The sequence below is a fragment of the Terrapene carolina genome, unplaced genomic scaffold, assembly GCF_002925995.2.
Source record: "Terrapene carolina triunguis isolate 2854851 unplaced genomic scaffold, T_m_triunguis-2.0 Scaffold30, whole genome shotgun sequence".
NCBI lineage: Eukaryota > Metazoa > Chordata > Testudines > Emydidae > Terrapene > Terrapene triunguis.
In genome coordinates, this window is record NW_020664381.1 from 5,054,673 (window position 1) to 5,069,621 (window position 14,949).

The following is a 14,949-nucleotide window of genomic DNA, read 5'->3' on the forward strand; positions in this document are numbered from 1 at the left end:
GGCTCAATGTCCCATGATGCATTTTTTCCCCATCCCATCATTCCATGGGCTTCCGACTGTATTTTGCAGCATTTCTCAATGTGAGCCCACCATCTCTGTCTGAAAGGATGGATCCTGCACTGTTCTCTACTGTTGTGGTCACTGTTATGAACAAATCATGGATGGTTATGCAGTAGTATATCATGAACTCCCAATCTGAATAGGAATCAGAGTTGCCTGACTCGCTACAGGTCATCGAAAGAAACACCACCAGATTACTTTTGGCATTTATGGAGCACCTGCACACGGTGGACCGTCGCTTCTGGGCTTGGGAAACAAGCACTGAGTGGTGGGATCACATCGTTATGCAGGTCTGGGATGATGAACAGTGGCTGCAGACCTTTCAGAAGAAGAAAGCCACCTTCCTGGAACTGTGTGTGGAGCTCGCCCCAGCACTGCAGCATAACGACACCAAAATGAGAGCTGACCTCTCGGTGGATAAGCGTATAGCGATCGCTGTGTGGAAGCTGGCAACTCCAGACTGCTACCGGTCAGTGTTTAGAAACCTAGAGCAGTTTCCCCCTTGCTGGAGCACCGAGGCAGATCGCCTGCGCAACTGATTTTGAGCAGCCAAATACCAGGGCTATTAGAGAGGGTGCAATGGGGGGTTATTTGAATCAAGGAAGCTTTGAGGCACTATTTTGATAATGAGCACAAGCAGCAAGTCTTTCTATACAGCACCCTGCCTGCTTTGTTAACTTTCCACCTTCCATGAAAATGTTGATGATTCCTGACCAAAATTTGTAGTCTGCAAATGATCCAACTGCCACTGTGTATTAATTCCAGCAGTAACCACCATGTGAAGCAGACAAATAATGATCATCTTTCAGAGAGTATGTTTTTATTAAATACCAATTAACAACACACAAAACGCTTGGTGGGAAGGGAGGTAACAGTGCAGGGCAGTATAGGCTCTTATAGCTGTGCTAAGTCCAGCTATCATTTTGGAAGCTATCCGAAGGTGCGGAGCGAATGGGGTACCAAGACAGCCTGGGAGCTTGCAAGGAATGTGTGGGAGGAGTTTGGGGAGGGCATGGCAAGCACATTGATTTGCAATTCAGTATAGACTTTATACTATATTTCATGCTTCTTTGTGCTAACCAGAAGGATACATTGTATACAAACGTAAGCAATTATATACCTTTTAATTTACATTTATTACATTACAAAACGGTGAATGATGCATTTCTTACTTACTATATAATTTACTTCTGATGTGTCACATTCCATGTCAATGAAAAATTTCAATTAAAAATGCACATATTTTTATTTTTTTTAAACAGTTAAATAAAACTACTAGTCCTACCAGAATTCTGTGTTCCCTGCAGAATTTTACTTTCACGCTGAATTTGTGATTTCCCCCCCAGGATTCCTGCACGTGCCTGGCACAGGGGGTTGAGGCTCCCACTGACAGCCCCAGGCTGATAATGGGAGCATGATTATATTGTGTTATTTTGACAAATAAAATATGTTGAATTTTGCAAAATTTTAAAATATTGTGTGAAAATTTTTTGGCACAGAATACTCCCAGGAGTAAACTACCTCAAATGTGCTGGATATCTAAGAAACTATTTATCAAAACATGGTTTGCATTTAAAACTAACATTGACAAAACAAAGTACTATCTCTAGTTAGTGAATTGAACTGATTGTTTCTGGTCACCATTGTCCTTCAACATTTTAGAACTAGTAGACTCACCTTCTCACACCTAGTTTTTATTCAAGTTGGAAGAGGAAAACAAGCTTTCCTGCATTAGCAACTTCCCAACTGGTTTCTTAACTTTGAATGAACTAGTCACTAAACTGAACTAGTTAAATAAAATGAAAAAAGAAGAAAATATTCTCTCTGTACCTATAGAAGAGGCTATTGCTGTCAAAAACTGGTTCCAATGCTTCAAAAGTGACTTCCACCAGTTAAGTGGTCTAACTTTCTTTAGAAGTTGGGCAAATGTACTCTTTTTTTATTTAAATTGTTTTAATAGATTATAGTAAGCTTAGGCCTTAAGATAAATGTGAAATATGAAAACTAATTCAAAAGTTTTATTTTTAAAAATGTATTTAATTTAAATTTAAAAAATTGTTTAAAAAAAAAAATCACTGATTTGTATTCACCCTGCTTTCCCCTAACTTCTCTTTTTGACAGATTAATTATCAGTACTAGTGTACTTGAATCCAAGTATTGCAGGATTTTTTTAGAATATTTGTAATGCACTATTCAATCATTTAAAATCACTCCACCGAAGAAATCAAGTAAATATTGGTTTACACCTACCAACTTAAATTTTGTATTTTGTCACTGTAGCATCATAAATTTTGAGTTACCTTTAGAACGCACAATACAAAATTGTTAAGGTGTTTCTGCAGAAGGCTTATTTTGGTGATCACTTTTAAGAGTCTGCATCATCCTGCAAGCTACTTTTCAACAGAATGAGTGTTCCTGTTGAAGACCATTTGGAAACTTCAGTTAATGTAAAATGAGACAATCTGCTTACTTATCTGGGTTTCCCCACATGCAGCACAAGCTTCTTTTCAACTGCAGTGGCTTTCAATTAACTTATGGGTATCATTCAATTGTAGGCTTTGATCTATTTAGCATTTTTCTCGGTGACCCACTGTGGTGGGGTATACAAACCCCACACTGGATTGTAAGGGGCTAAAGGACAGTCCTGGGCCCAGCTAGCCCTGCCCCTCTAACCCTGCAGAACATGCTCCAACTGGCAACCTGGTTGAAAAGGGAGCAAAGCCCGCTCAGAAAGCTGGAGAGGAGTACAGAACTACTCCACCAACTCCACCCAAAATGGGCTAGAGAAGCATCCCTGAAGTACAGAACTATATGCTGAGCCCAGCTAGGGTGACCAGACAGCAAATGTGAAAAATCGGGACGGGGGTGGGGGGTAATAGGAGCCTATATAAGAAAAAGTCCCAAAAATCGGGACTGTCCCTATAAAAATCGGGACATCTGGTCACCCTAAGCCCAGCTCACGCGGTTTGCTTTTCTTTTTGGAAAAAAGGAGACTACGGGGGGATATGATAGAGGTATATAAAATCATGAGTGATGTGGAGAAAGTAAATAAGGAAAAGTTATTTACTTCTTCCCATAATACAAGAACTAGGGGCCACCAAATGAAATTAATTGGCAGCAGGTTTAAAACAAATAAAAGGAAGTTCTTCTTCACACAATGCACAGTCAACTTGTGGAACTCCTTGCCTGAGGAGGTTGTGAAGGCTAGGACTATAACAGCGTTTAAAAGAGAACTGGATAAATTCATGGAGGTTAAGTCCATTAATGGCTATTAGCCAGGATGGGTAAGGAATGGTATCCATAGCCTCTGTCTGTCAGAGGGTGGAGATGGATGGGAGGAGAGAGATCACTTGATCATTACCTGTTAGGTTCACTCCCTCTGGGGCACCTGGCATTGGCCACTGTCAGTAGACAGGATACTGGGCTAGATGGACCTTTGGTCTGACCCAGTACGGCCATTCTTATGTTATGTTTTTATTTTCCTTTATCTGGGACCAGAAGCAGAAGGTGCAGTGGTAGGAAGCAACCCAGAGAGGGTACCTCAGGAGGGTCTATTAACACTGCTGACCCTCATAGGGCCCTGGGTCAGAGCCTGGTGGAGTGGGTGGGCACAGGTTCCCCTACCACTACCCCATGACTGAGTGGACGCTAACCACTAAGCCACTCAAGCCAACTGAGGACTCTACTACACCCACCTATGTATTTGTGCTTCAACCCAAACTGAGACAACAGCTGACATGAGAACGGACATTCCTCAAGCAGGGTGTTGCAAGTGAAAAGCCCTTGACTCTGAAATATACTTCTCCCGTGTCCAACAAAGCCTGAGTTGGAGGACCATCAAAGCATGTTCCAAAGCTTTTTCTAAACGAGTGGGGTTGAGTGCAGAATGTTTGTTGGCTGGTATGTTCTATCCGTGTGTTTTTAAAACAGATTTTGTGAAATTAGATTATTATTTTATTTACTATTAAATGCATGTCCATCAAGACAAAATGCCATTTAAATTAAATAAAAATATAAGTAGTGAATTATCCAGTAACAAGTTATAGCTGTGCCTGATTTATTTCTCCCACTATTAAAAGTGGCTACGATATGGTCTTCAAAATGGCAAACTATAAAGCAAATTTCTTTTTTTAACGTTAAAGTAACTTTCCAGTTTATGCCATCTGTGTAGGTTAAGAGAAAGTGACATGCAGAAGAAAAAGTACATCCATGCACCAAAACTTCAGAACTGGGAGACTTCTAAGAAAATGCAACCTATTATACCATCAAGGGCTCTAGCTGTTATATACCCATGTACCTTGTTTATATGTAGAAAAGAAATACTGGGGACAGATGGAAAAGCCTTATTTGTATTTACAGGAGGTTTTTGTTTCTTTTTTTTAAAGTCAAAATAACTTACATTTTCTATTCGAGTACCAATACTCAATATGCCACTGATAAAAAATGGATTGTTCTGGGGAAAAAAACAAACAAACAAAAAAAGAAATCAGACTTTTCACCCAACCAAAAGCAAAGTGAGGCTGTTCACTCAACGGCATTTCTCTGTCTGTAATGCGATAACGTTTGAATGGTACATCTGATCCATTCAAAAATTTCAGGGAATGTTCTAGGCAACAGTGAGTAGAATCATATTGATTTTGGTGAAAATCAGAAGAAAAAAAAAAGAAAGGGGAAAAAGAAGAAACCGATTAGGAGAGCCAGCAGCTTCAAAGAACCGGTTGATAGCCATTAACACCTTACCTTGTAACAATATCCCCTCTATCTCAGCTTTGCTGATCCTCCCAATACAGTACAATGTTGATATCCAAAATAACTTATTTCCCAGACAGAAAGACAAAAAATAAGAATAGTGGGGTGAAAGGACAGTGGGGAGAAAGAAAAAATAGGAGGCTGGCACACAGGAAGCTTGTTGGAGGGAATACCAGGGGTATGTCTACACTGGCACTTCGTCAGCAAAACTTGTCGTTCAGGGGTGTTAAAAAAAAAAAAAAAAAAAAAAACCACACCCCCATACGACAAAAAAGTTTTACCGAGAAGCACTAGTGTGAACAGCTCCTTATCAGAAGGAGCACTCTCCTGCAGACAAAGCTGCTGCTGCTGCTGGTGGGGGATGGAAGTTTTTTTGCCGTCAAGAGAGCTCTCTCCTGTCAACAAACAGCAGCTACACTGCGCAGCTTTTAGCGGCGTGGCTATAGCAGCACATCGTGTCGCTAAAAGCTGCGTAGTGTAGCCATAGCCTAGGATGCAAGGATGCCCTGTAAGGGCAATGTGCTCAGACAGAAGCAACAAAGTGTGCGACCCACTAGTACAGTGGTTCTCAACCTTTCTGGACTACTGTACCTTTCAGGAGGTTGATTTGTCTTACGTACCCCAAATTTCACCTCACTTAAAAAGTGCTTGCTTATAAAATCAGATATCAAAATCCAAAGAAGTGTCACAAGCACACTATTACTGAAAAACTGCTTACTTTCTCATTATCATATAATTATAAAATAAATCAATTGGAATATAAATATTGTACTTACAGTTCAGTGGTATAGTATATAAAGCAGTGTAAAGAAGTCATTATCTGTAGGAAATTTTAGTTTGTACTGAATTTGCTAGTGGTTTTTATGTAGCCTGTTGTAAAACTAGGCAAATATCTTGATGAGTTGACATACCCCCTGGAAGACCTCTGTGCACCCAAGGGGTACACGTACCCCTGGTTGAGAACCACTGCACTATTTATTATGAAGTCATGTAACGGCAGAGTGGACCATCAAGATGCAGTTTTGGGATGCACACAACCAATCTTCCATTGATCACAATTTTCAAAGTAAAAACTGTGCAATACCTCAATTTAAAACACCACACCAAACACACACTAAAATATTTGGTTCATCATTTGCACACTCGCCCACAACCCTCAGTTTTCTTTGCTGCTTCCCTCTCTCCTTTGTTTGGCGTCTCCTATCAGTACATGGTTGTTTTGGACCAGATTAGCAGCAGCAAGATTCAAACAGCAAACTGTTACTGAGCAAAAGAGGAGTGAAAAAGCAACTTTATTTCACTCTGTGGGTAGGAGGACCTCTCACCTCACTAACGTGGTTCTACTGTCTGTACTGCAATCATGGATCAGGGAATGCTGTGCTATCCACTGTACAAACATGTAACAAAAAGATGATCCATGCTCCAATCAAGCCCCTGGAGCCAGTTTTCTTGCAGACATCACTGAATCATTGTACTTCCCTTACAAGAACAGTAACTCATAGTGCAACCCAACTGGCTGTCAACATATTTATTCACCCTAGCAGAAACAACTGCCTTGTTCTAATTTAACATATAAATCAAGATCTGTATCATGGCAAGGTGCTAATTAAGCACTCTAACACATTCGAAAACGTAAGTTATAGAACACCACTTACCACAACTTTCTTAGCCAAATCAAGCATGTCTTCCAGAACCTCAATATCCCCGAGTCTCTCCAAACTTAGCTCATAAGAGAAGGAATCGCTTAAATGAAAACATTTTTTTTAGAAAAGTAATTTTTGTCCTATTATATAGCCTTAGCTATTAATATTAAAGTCAGTCAGATCTAAAGAAGACAGTGTTTAGAAACTTAGAGCAATCTCTTCAAAATGGGAAATCAATTGTAGCTGCTGGGTTCTTAGCACTTTCAAAAAACCAGGGCAATGATTTGGATGTTTAAATATAGGCATCCATTTTTGAAGAGTTTATCCCTGATATTCAGAATCTAAAGTCTCTTCAGTTATAGCTAGGGCCCTACCAAATTCACGACCATGAAAAACGTGTCACAGATTGTGACATCTGGTCTTGTGTGTATTTTTACTCTATACTATACAGATTTCAAGGGGGAGACCAGTGTTTCTGAAACTGGTGGTCCTGATACAAAAGTGGGTTGTGGGTCGGGGAGGGGGGAAGTCGTAAGGTTATTTTAGGGGGATTGCAGTATTGCCACCCTTACTTCTGCGCTGCCTTCAGAGCTGGGAGGCTGGAGAGTGGAGATTGTTGGCCAGACATCCAGCTCTGAAGGCAGCGCCTGGCCAGCAGAAGGGTGGAAGTAAGGATGGCAATACCATACCACCCTTACTTCTGTGCTGCTGCCTTCAGAGCTGGACAGCTTGAGAGTGGCAGCTGCTGGCCGAGGGCCCAGCTCTGAAGGCAGCAGAGCAGAAGTAAGGGTGGCAAAACCATACCATGCCATCCTTACTTCTGCGCTGCTGGTGGCAGTGGTTCTGCCTTCAGAACTGGGCTCCCGTCCAGCAGCCGTTGCTCTCTGGCCACCCAGCTCTGAAGACAGCGCCACCACCAGCAGCTGTGAAGAAGTAGGGGAGTAGTATCGCAACCCTCCTACAACAACCTTGCGACCCTCCCACAACTTCTTTTCGGGTCAGGACCCTTACAATTATGACATCGTGAAATTTCAGATTTAAAGAGCTGATTTTTTAAAATCATCTGACCATGAAATTGACCAAAATGGACCGTAAATTTGGTATGGCCCAGTTATAGCCAACTTTGCTCATGGCCAGATTGAAGCATTAAAATAAAAACAAAAATGTAAAGGACAAGATTAACCAATATGAATAAATAAATGCTTACCTGAAATCAGTTTCATTCTCAAGTTTAAATAGAAACGGCCAAACAATGTAGATTTTAATCACATCACAATAGTCTTTCAGTACATGAACTGGCTTACTGCACCACACTTCACAGGGATCAACTGCTTAATAAAAAAGAAAAAGGGAAGACATAAGGAACCTGATTAAGAATAACCAAAGCTGAATGTTTAGTTTAAAAAAACAAAACAAAAAAAACACAACCACTAGAGTAATTTCTATGCTATGCTCAGGCCTAAAACCTGGAATCAAGGAAATCTGAACACCCTAGGTATAGCTGAGTTCTTTTGCCACAACCTCCCAAATAAATGGGAGATTCCAGAAAGGGCTATATTTGCAAACTCAGAACATTCAGCACCCCCCGTTCACACCATGAGCTCCCCACACTGGGTCCACCTAGATGGGACACCCAGGGAAACCTTACATGCCTCCAAAGGCCCATTCAGCCCCACTTCCCAGTCAGCAGTGACTCTCAGCCAGCATTGTAAAACAGAAGGTTTATTAGGCCTGGTCTACACTAGTCGGTTATTTCAAAATTAGCAGAGTTAATTCGGAAAAAAAAATGAATCCGTCCACACCACCAAACCGTTTTTTCTATTTAAAGGGCTCTTTAATCCGATTTCTGTACTCCACCTCGGCAAGTGGAGTAGCACTTAAATCGAGATCGCAATCCCGGGTTAAAAGGTATTGTGGACACAATTCGACATCATTGGCCTTCGGGAGCTATCCCAGAATGCTCCCTTGTGACCACTCTGGACAACACACTCAACTTCGATGCGCTAGCCAGGTGGGCAGGAAAAGCCCCGGGAACTTTTGAATTTCATTTCCTGTTTGGTCACCATCAGCACAAGTGACCATCAGCACAGTCCACCATCACAGGCGACCATGCAGAGTCCACCATCACAAGAGATCACGCAGTCTCGGATTCGCAGACGAGCTCCAGCATGGTCCAAACAGGAGTTACTGGATCTCATCGTATGTTGGGGAGAAGAATCTGTTATGGCGAACTACATTCCAAAAAAATCAACGCAAATACGTACGCTAAAGTCTCCAGGGCCATGACGGAAAGAGGCTACTCCAGGGACACAGAGCAGTGTCGTACAAAAATCAAGGAGCTCAGGCAAGCGTACCAAAAAGCCAGGGAGGTGAATGGGCGATCTGGGTCACAGCCCCATATATGCCGCTTCTACAGTGAGCTGCACGGAATTATGGGGGGTGACGCCACCACTACCCCACCACTGTCTGGGGACACTTGCAAGGGGGGAGTTGCACGGAGTGAGGAGGATGAGTCATTGGAGGACGAAGAGGAGGAGTAGGACAATGCAAAGGCGGTAAGTGGGGAATCTGTTTTCCCCCCTAGCCAGGAACTATTCTTAATGCTGGAGCCAATAGCCTCCCCCCACTCCCAAGGCGGGCTCCCGGACCATGACTCTAGAGAAGGTACTTCTGGTGAGTGAGAGCCTGATCAGAGCCACACGGTGGGGGGCTGAGGAGAAACCCAGCCGCGCTGGGCTGTTCGCGTTTAGTTTAAAGGGCTCATCCCTGCTCAGAGCCTCATCAGAGCGGTGGGGGGAGGGGGGTAAGGAGGGGGTTGTGTGAAGCGATCATCCCAGAGAGCCCGCAGGCCCTCCTTTTATATGGCAAACCCACCAGGCATTGCTTGCTATGGGAAAGGTGGCCCGGCAGTTTGAAAGCATTGAAATGAATGCGGAAGAAGCAGACCCTCCCGTACCCCTAGGGCTTACCATGGCTGCCTGCAAGCTGAATTCTGTTGCCCGGCTGTGAGTGATGGCTTACTCATACCAAAGTGGCAGGCACTTCAGTACAAGAGGCAAAATGCTAACTTATACAGAAAGAACATGTGCAGTGTACTAATTGCCTGTTTCACTGAGAGCGTCCCCTTTGTTCTCTGAAATGTATCTTTTAAAATACTACCCCCTCCCCTTTTCTCCTCCCGCACGTGCAAATGTTTCAACGCAGCACCTATCTACTCCGTCCCAGAGGCTGGTCCAGATTAGAAGGCGGAAAAAATGAACTCGGGACGACATGTTCAACAAGCTCATGCAGTCCTCCCGCACTGATAGGGCCCAGCTGAATGCGTGGAGGCAAACAATTGTGGAGTCCCGTAAAGCATTACAGGAACACGAAGAGAGGAGGGACGCACGCGATGAGAGCAGGCAGGACGCTATGGTCAAGCTCATGGGGGAGCAAACTGACATGCTGCGCTATGTGGTGGATCTAATGCGGGAAAGGCAGCAAGACCACAGACTGCCGCTGCAGCCCCTGTATAACCGCCCTCCCTCCTCCCCAAGTTCCATAGCCTCCTCACCCAGACGCCCAAGAACACTAGGTGGAGGTTACGGGGACCCACACACTCAACCCCAGAGGATCGCCCAAGCACCAGAAAGCTGGCATATGTGAACTTTTGATTTGGTTTCTGGACTTATCCTTCCCTCCTCCTCCATCACCCCACTAACCCAATACTACCCCCCGCCCCAGTCTAACTTCTGATTTCTCTCAATGTGTTGTGCAACAAATAATAAAGAACAGTTATTTATTTATTTATTTATATATATATATATACACACACACACACACACACACACACACACACACACACACACACAAATATTAGATAGATAGAGCAGGTAGCTTCAAGAGAAACAAACAACTGTCACACTGTACCCTGGCCAGTCATGAAACTGGCTTTCAAAGCTTCTCTGATGCACAGTGCACCCTGCTGTGCTCTTCTAATTGCCCTGTTGTCTGGCTGTGTGAAATTGGCCACCAGGCGAGTTGCCTCAACCTCCCACCCCGCCATAAACGTCTCCCCCTTACTCTCACAGATATTGTGGAGCACACAACAAGCAGCAATTACAATTGGAATATTGGTTGTGCTGAGATCTAACCGAGTCAGTAAATTGCACCAGCGCACTTTCAAACGTTCAAAAGCACATTCTACCACCATTCTGCACTTGCTCAGCCTATAGTTGAACTGCTCCTTACTACTGCCCAGGGTGCCTGTGTACGGCTTCATGAGCCATGGCATTAAGGGGTAGGCTGGGTCCCCGAGGATAACTATAGGCATTTCAACATCCCCAACAGTAATTTTCTGGTCTGGGAAGTAAGTCCCTTCCTGCGGCTGTTCAAACAGACCAGAGTTTCTGAAGATGCGAGTGCCATGTACCTTTCCCGGTCACCCCACGTTGATGTTGGTGAAACTCTGTTGTGATCCACCAGTGCTTGCAGCACTATGGAAAAGTATCCCTTGCGGTTTATGTACTGGCCGCCCCGGTGTGCCGGGGCAAAGAAAGGGATATGCGTTCCGTCTATCACCCCGCCGCAGTTAGGGAACCCCAGCGCATTAAAGCCATCCACAATGGTCTGCACATTTCCCAAAGTCACTACCCTTGATAGCAGCTGGTCAATGATTGCGTTGGCTACTTGCAGCACAGCAGCCCCCACAGTAGATTTGCCTACTCCAAACTAATTCCCAACTGACCGGTAGCTGTCGGGTGTTGCAAGCTTCCACAGTGCTATGGCCACTCGCTTCTCAACTGTGTGGGCTGCTCTCATTTTGGGGTCTTTGTGACTTGCTGTCCCCTGTCCTGAAGCACAAAGTTCCATGAAAGTGGCCCTATGCATACAAAAGTTTTGCAGCCACTGGGAATCATCCCAGACCTGCAACACTATGCAGTCCCACCAGTTTGTGCTTGTTTCTCGGGCCCAGAATCAGCGTTCCATGGCATGAACCTGGCCCAACGCCACCATGATCTCCCAATCGCCACATGCTGTGCTTCTAGGAACGTCTGTGTCCATGTCCTCATCAGTATAGTAATCGCGCTGTTGTCGCTTCTTCGCCCGGTTTTGCAGGTACTGCACATACTGCTGGATAATGCGCGAGGTATTTACAATGGTCAAAACTGCAGTGGAGATCTGAGCAGGCTCCATGCTCGGGTAATCCTGGAAAAAGGGCGCGAAACGTAGGAGAGCTGTTCAGTTCAAGATGGCCAATAAAAGGCGGAAAATGGTTGTCTTCTGTAGCTTTCACGGAGGCAGGAAGCTCACTAGAGCTGCAAGAGTGGGAGAGCAGAGTTTGTGGCGGCAGCTGTGCGCCTCAGTTCACGATGGCCAAAAAAAGGCGGGAAATGGAGTTAGATAAAAAAGAGTAGATAGAAAGACGAGAGGACATGCGAGGTGGATTAATAGTACCAGGAGACAAGCAGTGCACCGTACTGCACCGTCTGCTGGCAGTATGGCATCTTCCGTAGCTTTCACGGAGGGAGGAGCGAGTGATGACACACACCCAGAAACAGCCTGCAAGAATGTTTTTGCCCCATCATGCACTGGGATCTGAACCCAGAATTCCAATGGGCGGCGGGGACTGCGGGAACTTTGGGATAGCTACCCACAGTGCACCACTCCGACATTCGATGCTAGCCTCGGTACTGTGGACGCACTCCACCGAATTCACGCGCTTTAGTGGGGACACACAACACCGAATGTATAAAATTGCTTCCGAAAATTCAAATAGAATAATTTCGAATTAACTTCGTACTGTAAACGTACCGAGTCAACAGGAACACAGTATAGTTTTCTGCCCTTTGGTAACCTGTGACTAGTGTTATTGACCAACCACTTTCTTAAAACAAAAGCCCTATCAACAGTACGGGCGCTGCAGCAGCATAGCAATGGTGTCATAGCTATGCTGTTGTAACCCCATAGCTTGTTAGCACAGAAATCAGGAACTTTCAGCAAAGTCCATCTTGGGGGGATCCAGGGCCTGGTGCGCTGGATTCCCCGCTCCGAGTCCCCAACAGGAGTCTGATCATTTTCAGTTGCCTGGCCCCAGACACGCCTGTTGCCCCTCCTCATTCCTTTGTCTCTTTCCAGGGACAGCAGGTCACCTGGTCTACTTTGACACCTCCGGCTGATTCTTGCAGAGGAGGTGACCCGACCATCAGTTGCCAGGCTCCAGAGTGTCAGCCGTTCTCTGTCCCAGGCAGCAGTCACACCTGCCCTCTAAGGGTCACGGCAATGATCACACACTCTTACCCCGCCACCTAAATACAGTACTTGAACAACAGGGGAAACTGAGGCACACACAGTATTCAGAGACGACATTAAGAACCTTCCCACTTCATCACAGTACAGAATAATTAATTGACGATGACCTCAATGTCACTCCAGGGAGAAAATTAAATTTCATTTTTTGTCAAGTATGCGTGTTTGTTGGAGTAGTTTACACATTTCTAAATGAGGTTTCAAAACTTGTAAGGATAGACTTACTTCTGAGGCTTTGGTTACCAGTTTAAACAAAACAAATCTGCCAACTAAAAATCATAGGTTGCAACTGACAACTCTTAACACTTTAGAATAAATCAAAAAAGCTATTTGTCATTATTTATGCTCATTCTTTGCATTTCTCTCAGATTGGAAAATAAATATAAATGAAGGCTATTTTACATTTACTTATAAACAGTTTCACATCCAGGCTTTTAATGTTGCAGTTGTTTGGGTTTCAAACAATGCAGGGGAATATTTGTTTGAATACAGCTGCTTTAAATGAAAAGTTTAAGAATTTTGAAAACATCTGTTGGCCTCAAAATCCACACTCCTTAGCATTCTAACTATGCTGACCTAACCCTCAGTGTAGACACAGCTAGGTCAACAGAAAACTCCCTCAATTGACCTAGCTACTGTCACTCGGGAAGGTGTAATTCCTACAGCAACTGTAGTCTGCGTCTATACTATGGGGTTACAGCACCATTGCCATACCACTGCAGCGCCAGTACTGTTGATAGGGCTTTTGTTTTAAGAAAGTGGCTGGTCAATAACACTGGTCACAGGTTCCCAAAGGGTAGAAAGCTCAAGTACTCAAAACCGAGTCAGGCCTACATGGAGATAAGCAGTTGACATATATAGAATGGTATATTCAGGTCCTGGTCTAAGATTGGAAGAATTGTGATTTGAGCAAGAGGCATAACGCCTTCGTGTATTCTTTTGGGAGACCAGAAAGGGGACTGAGGTGCAGCTAACCCTGTAGCCCCAATAATGAAGTATCTGAGCACATCACAATTTTTTATGTACTTACCCTCACAACACCCCATGAGGTAGAGCAGTTATACGATAGTGAACTGAGGCACAGAAAGATTAAGTGACTTGCCCCAGGTCACACAGGAAGTCTGCAGCAAAGCAGGGAACTGAACTCCCATTTCCCAAATCCCAGACTTGCACCCTAACTACTCAACCATCTTTCCTCTCACTTATATTGCATTTGTATTACAACAGCACCTATAGAAACCCAATCAAGTTCACAGCCCCATCATACTAGACTCTGGGCATGTAGAGTAAGAAAGAATCCATGATTCAAACAGCTTACAATCTAAATAGACAACAAATGGGAGAATATTATCCCTATGAAGGAACTGAGGTACCAAGGTCTTTGTGTACATGGAGAACTTTACCAGCACTATTATATCAATATAACTCCACGTGAGGACACTTGGAACAACAGTGGCCATTTTTAAACTGGAAAAAAAAAAAAAAACCACTGTTTTTCCAAATAGAAGTGTCTACATGGGGAGTTATATCAGTATACTAATACTGGTAAATTTCTCTGTATAGATGAGTCAAAAGAGATTAAGTGACATGTGTAGTTGAGAGAGCCTGAAGCATAGGGCTTAGTATGAGGCCTAAGGCCTAAGTCAGGCCCTGCTGATATTTAGCAAAGTTAGCAAGAGTCAGGCTTTGAGCAAAAGTCAGGCCCTCTTATGAAACAGATGGTTGCTTGCAGGTTCACTGTCTGATACACAAACTTGGCAAGAACAGGGCTGGCATTACAAAAATACAAACACTCCTAAGAAGTGCTAGGCACAGGATACTTGCATAAATACATTCCAGAAGGGTAGTACCGGAACACCCTAATATCAAGTTATAGCAGGGGTCCCCAACGCAGTGCCCGCAGGGGCAATGACGCCTGCCGGGGCGTCTAAGTGCGCCCGCGTACTGGCTGGTGGATGAGCATCTGCCAAAATGCCGCCGAGAAGCATTTCGGCGGCGACGCCTCTGCATGACGTTGCTTCTTGGCAGCATTTTGGCGGCAACGCCTATTGACGTTGCCACTTGTTGGCGGCATTTTGGCAGATGCTCGTCCGCCGCCACAGTCCTCCGTGGCTCATCATCTGGCACCCGCCAGACGAAAAAGGTTGGGGACCGCTGAGTTATGGTATAAATATACTCTGTGAAGATGATACAGTGACATACTGACCCC

The 14,949-nt window shown here is 44.3% G+C and overlaps 1 protein-coding gene across 1 annotated transcript in view; it reads right to left on the reverse strand.

Moving 5' to 3' along the window:
- Positions 1-14,949, reverse strand: part of LOC113406394 (E3 ubiquitin-protein ligase TTC3-like) — a 136,207-nt gene that overhangs the window by 94,519 nt on the left and 26,739 nt on the right. The window contains exons 4-6 of the mRNA XM_029911395.1: positions 7,660-7,780; positions 6,465-6,552; positions 4,460-4,513 (exon numbers count right to left, since the gene is read on the reverse strand). Of these exons, the coding sequence (XP_029767255.1) occupies positions 4,460-4,513; positions 6,465-6,552; positions 7,660-7,780 (263 nt within the window). The remainder of the gene's footprint in view (positions 1-4,459; positions 4,514-6,464; positions 6,553-7,659; positions 7,781-14,949) is intronic.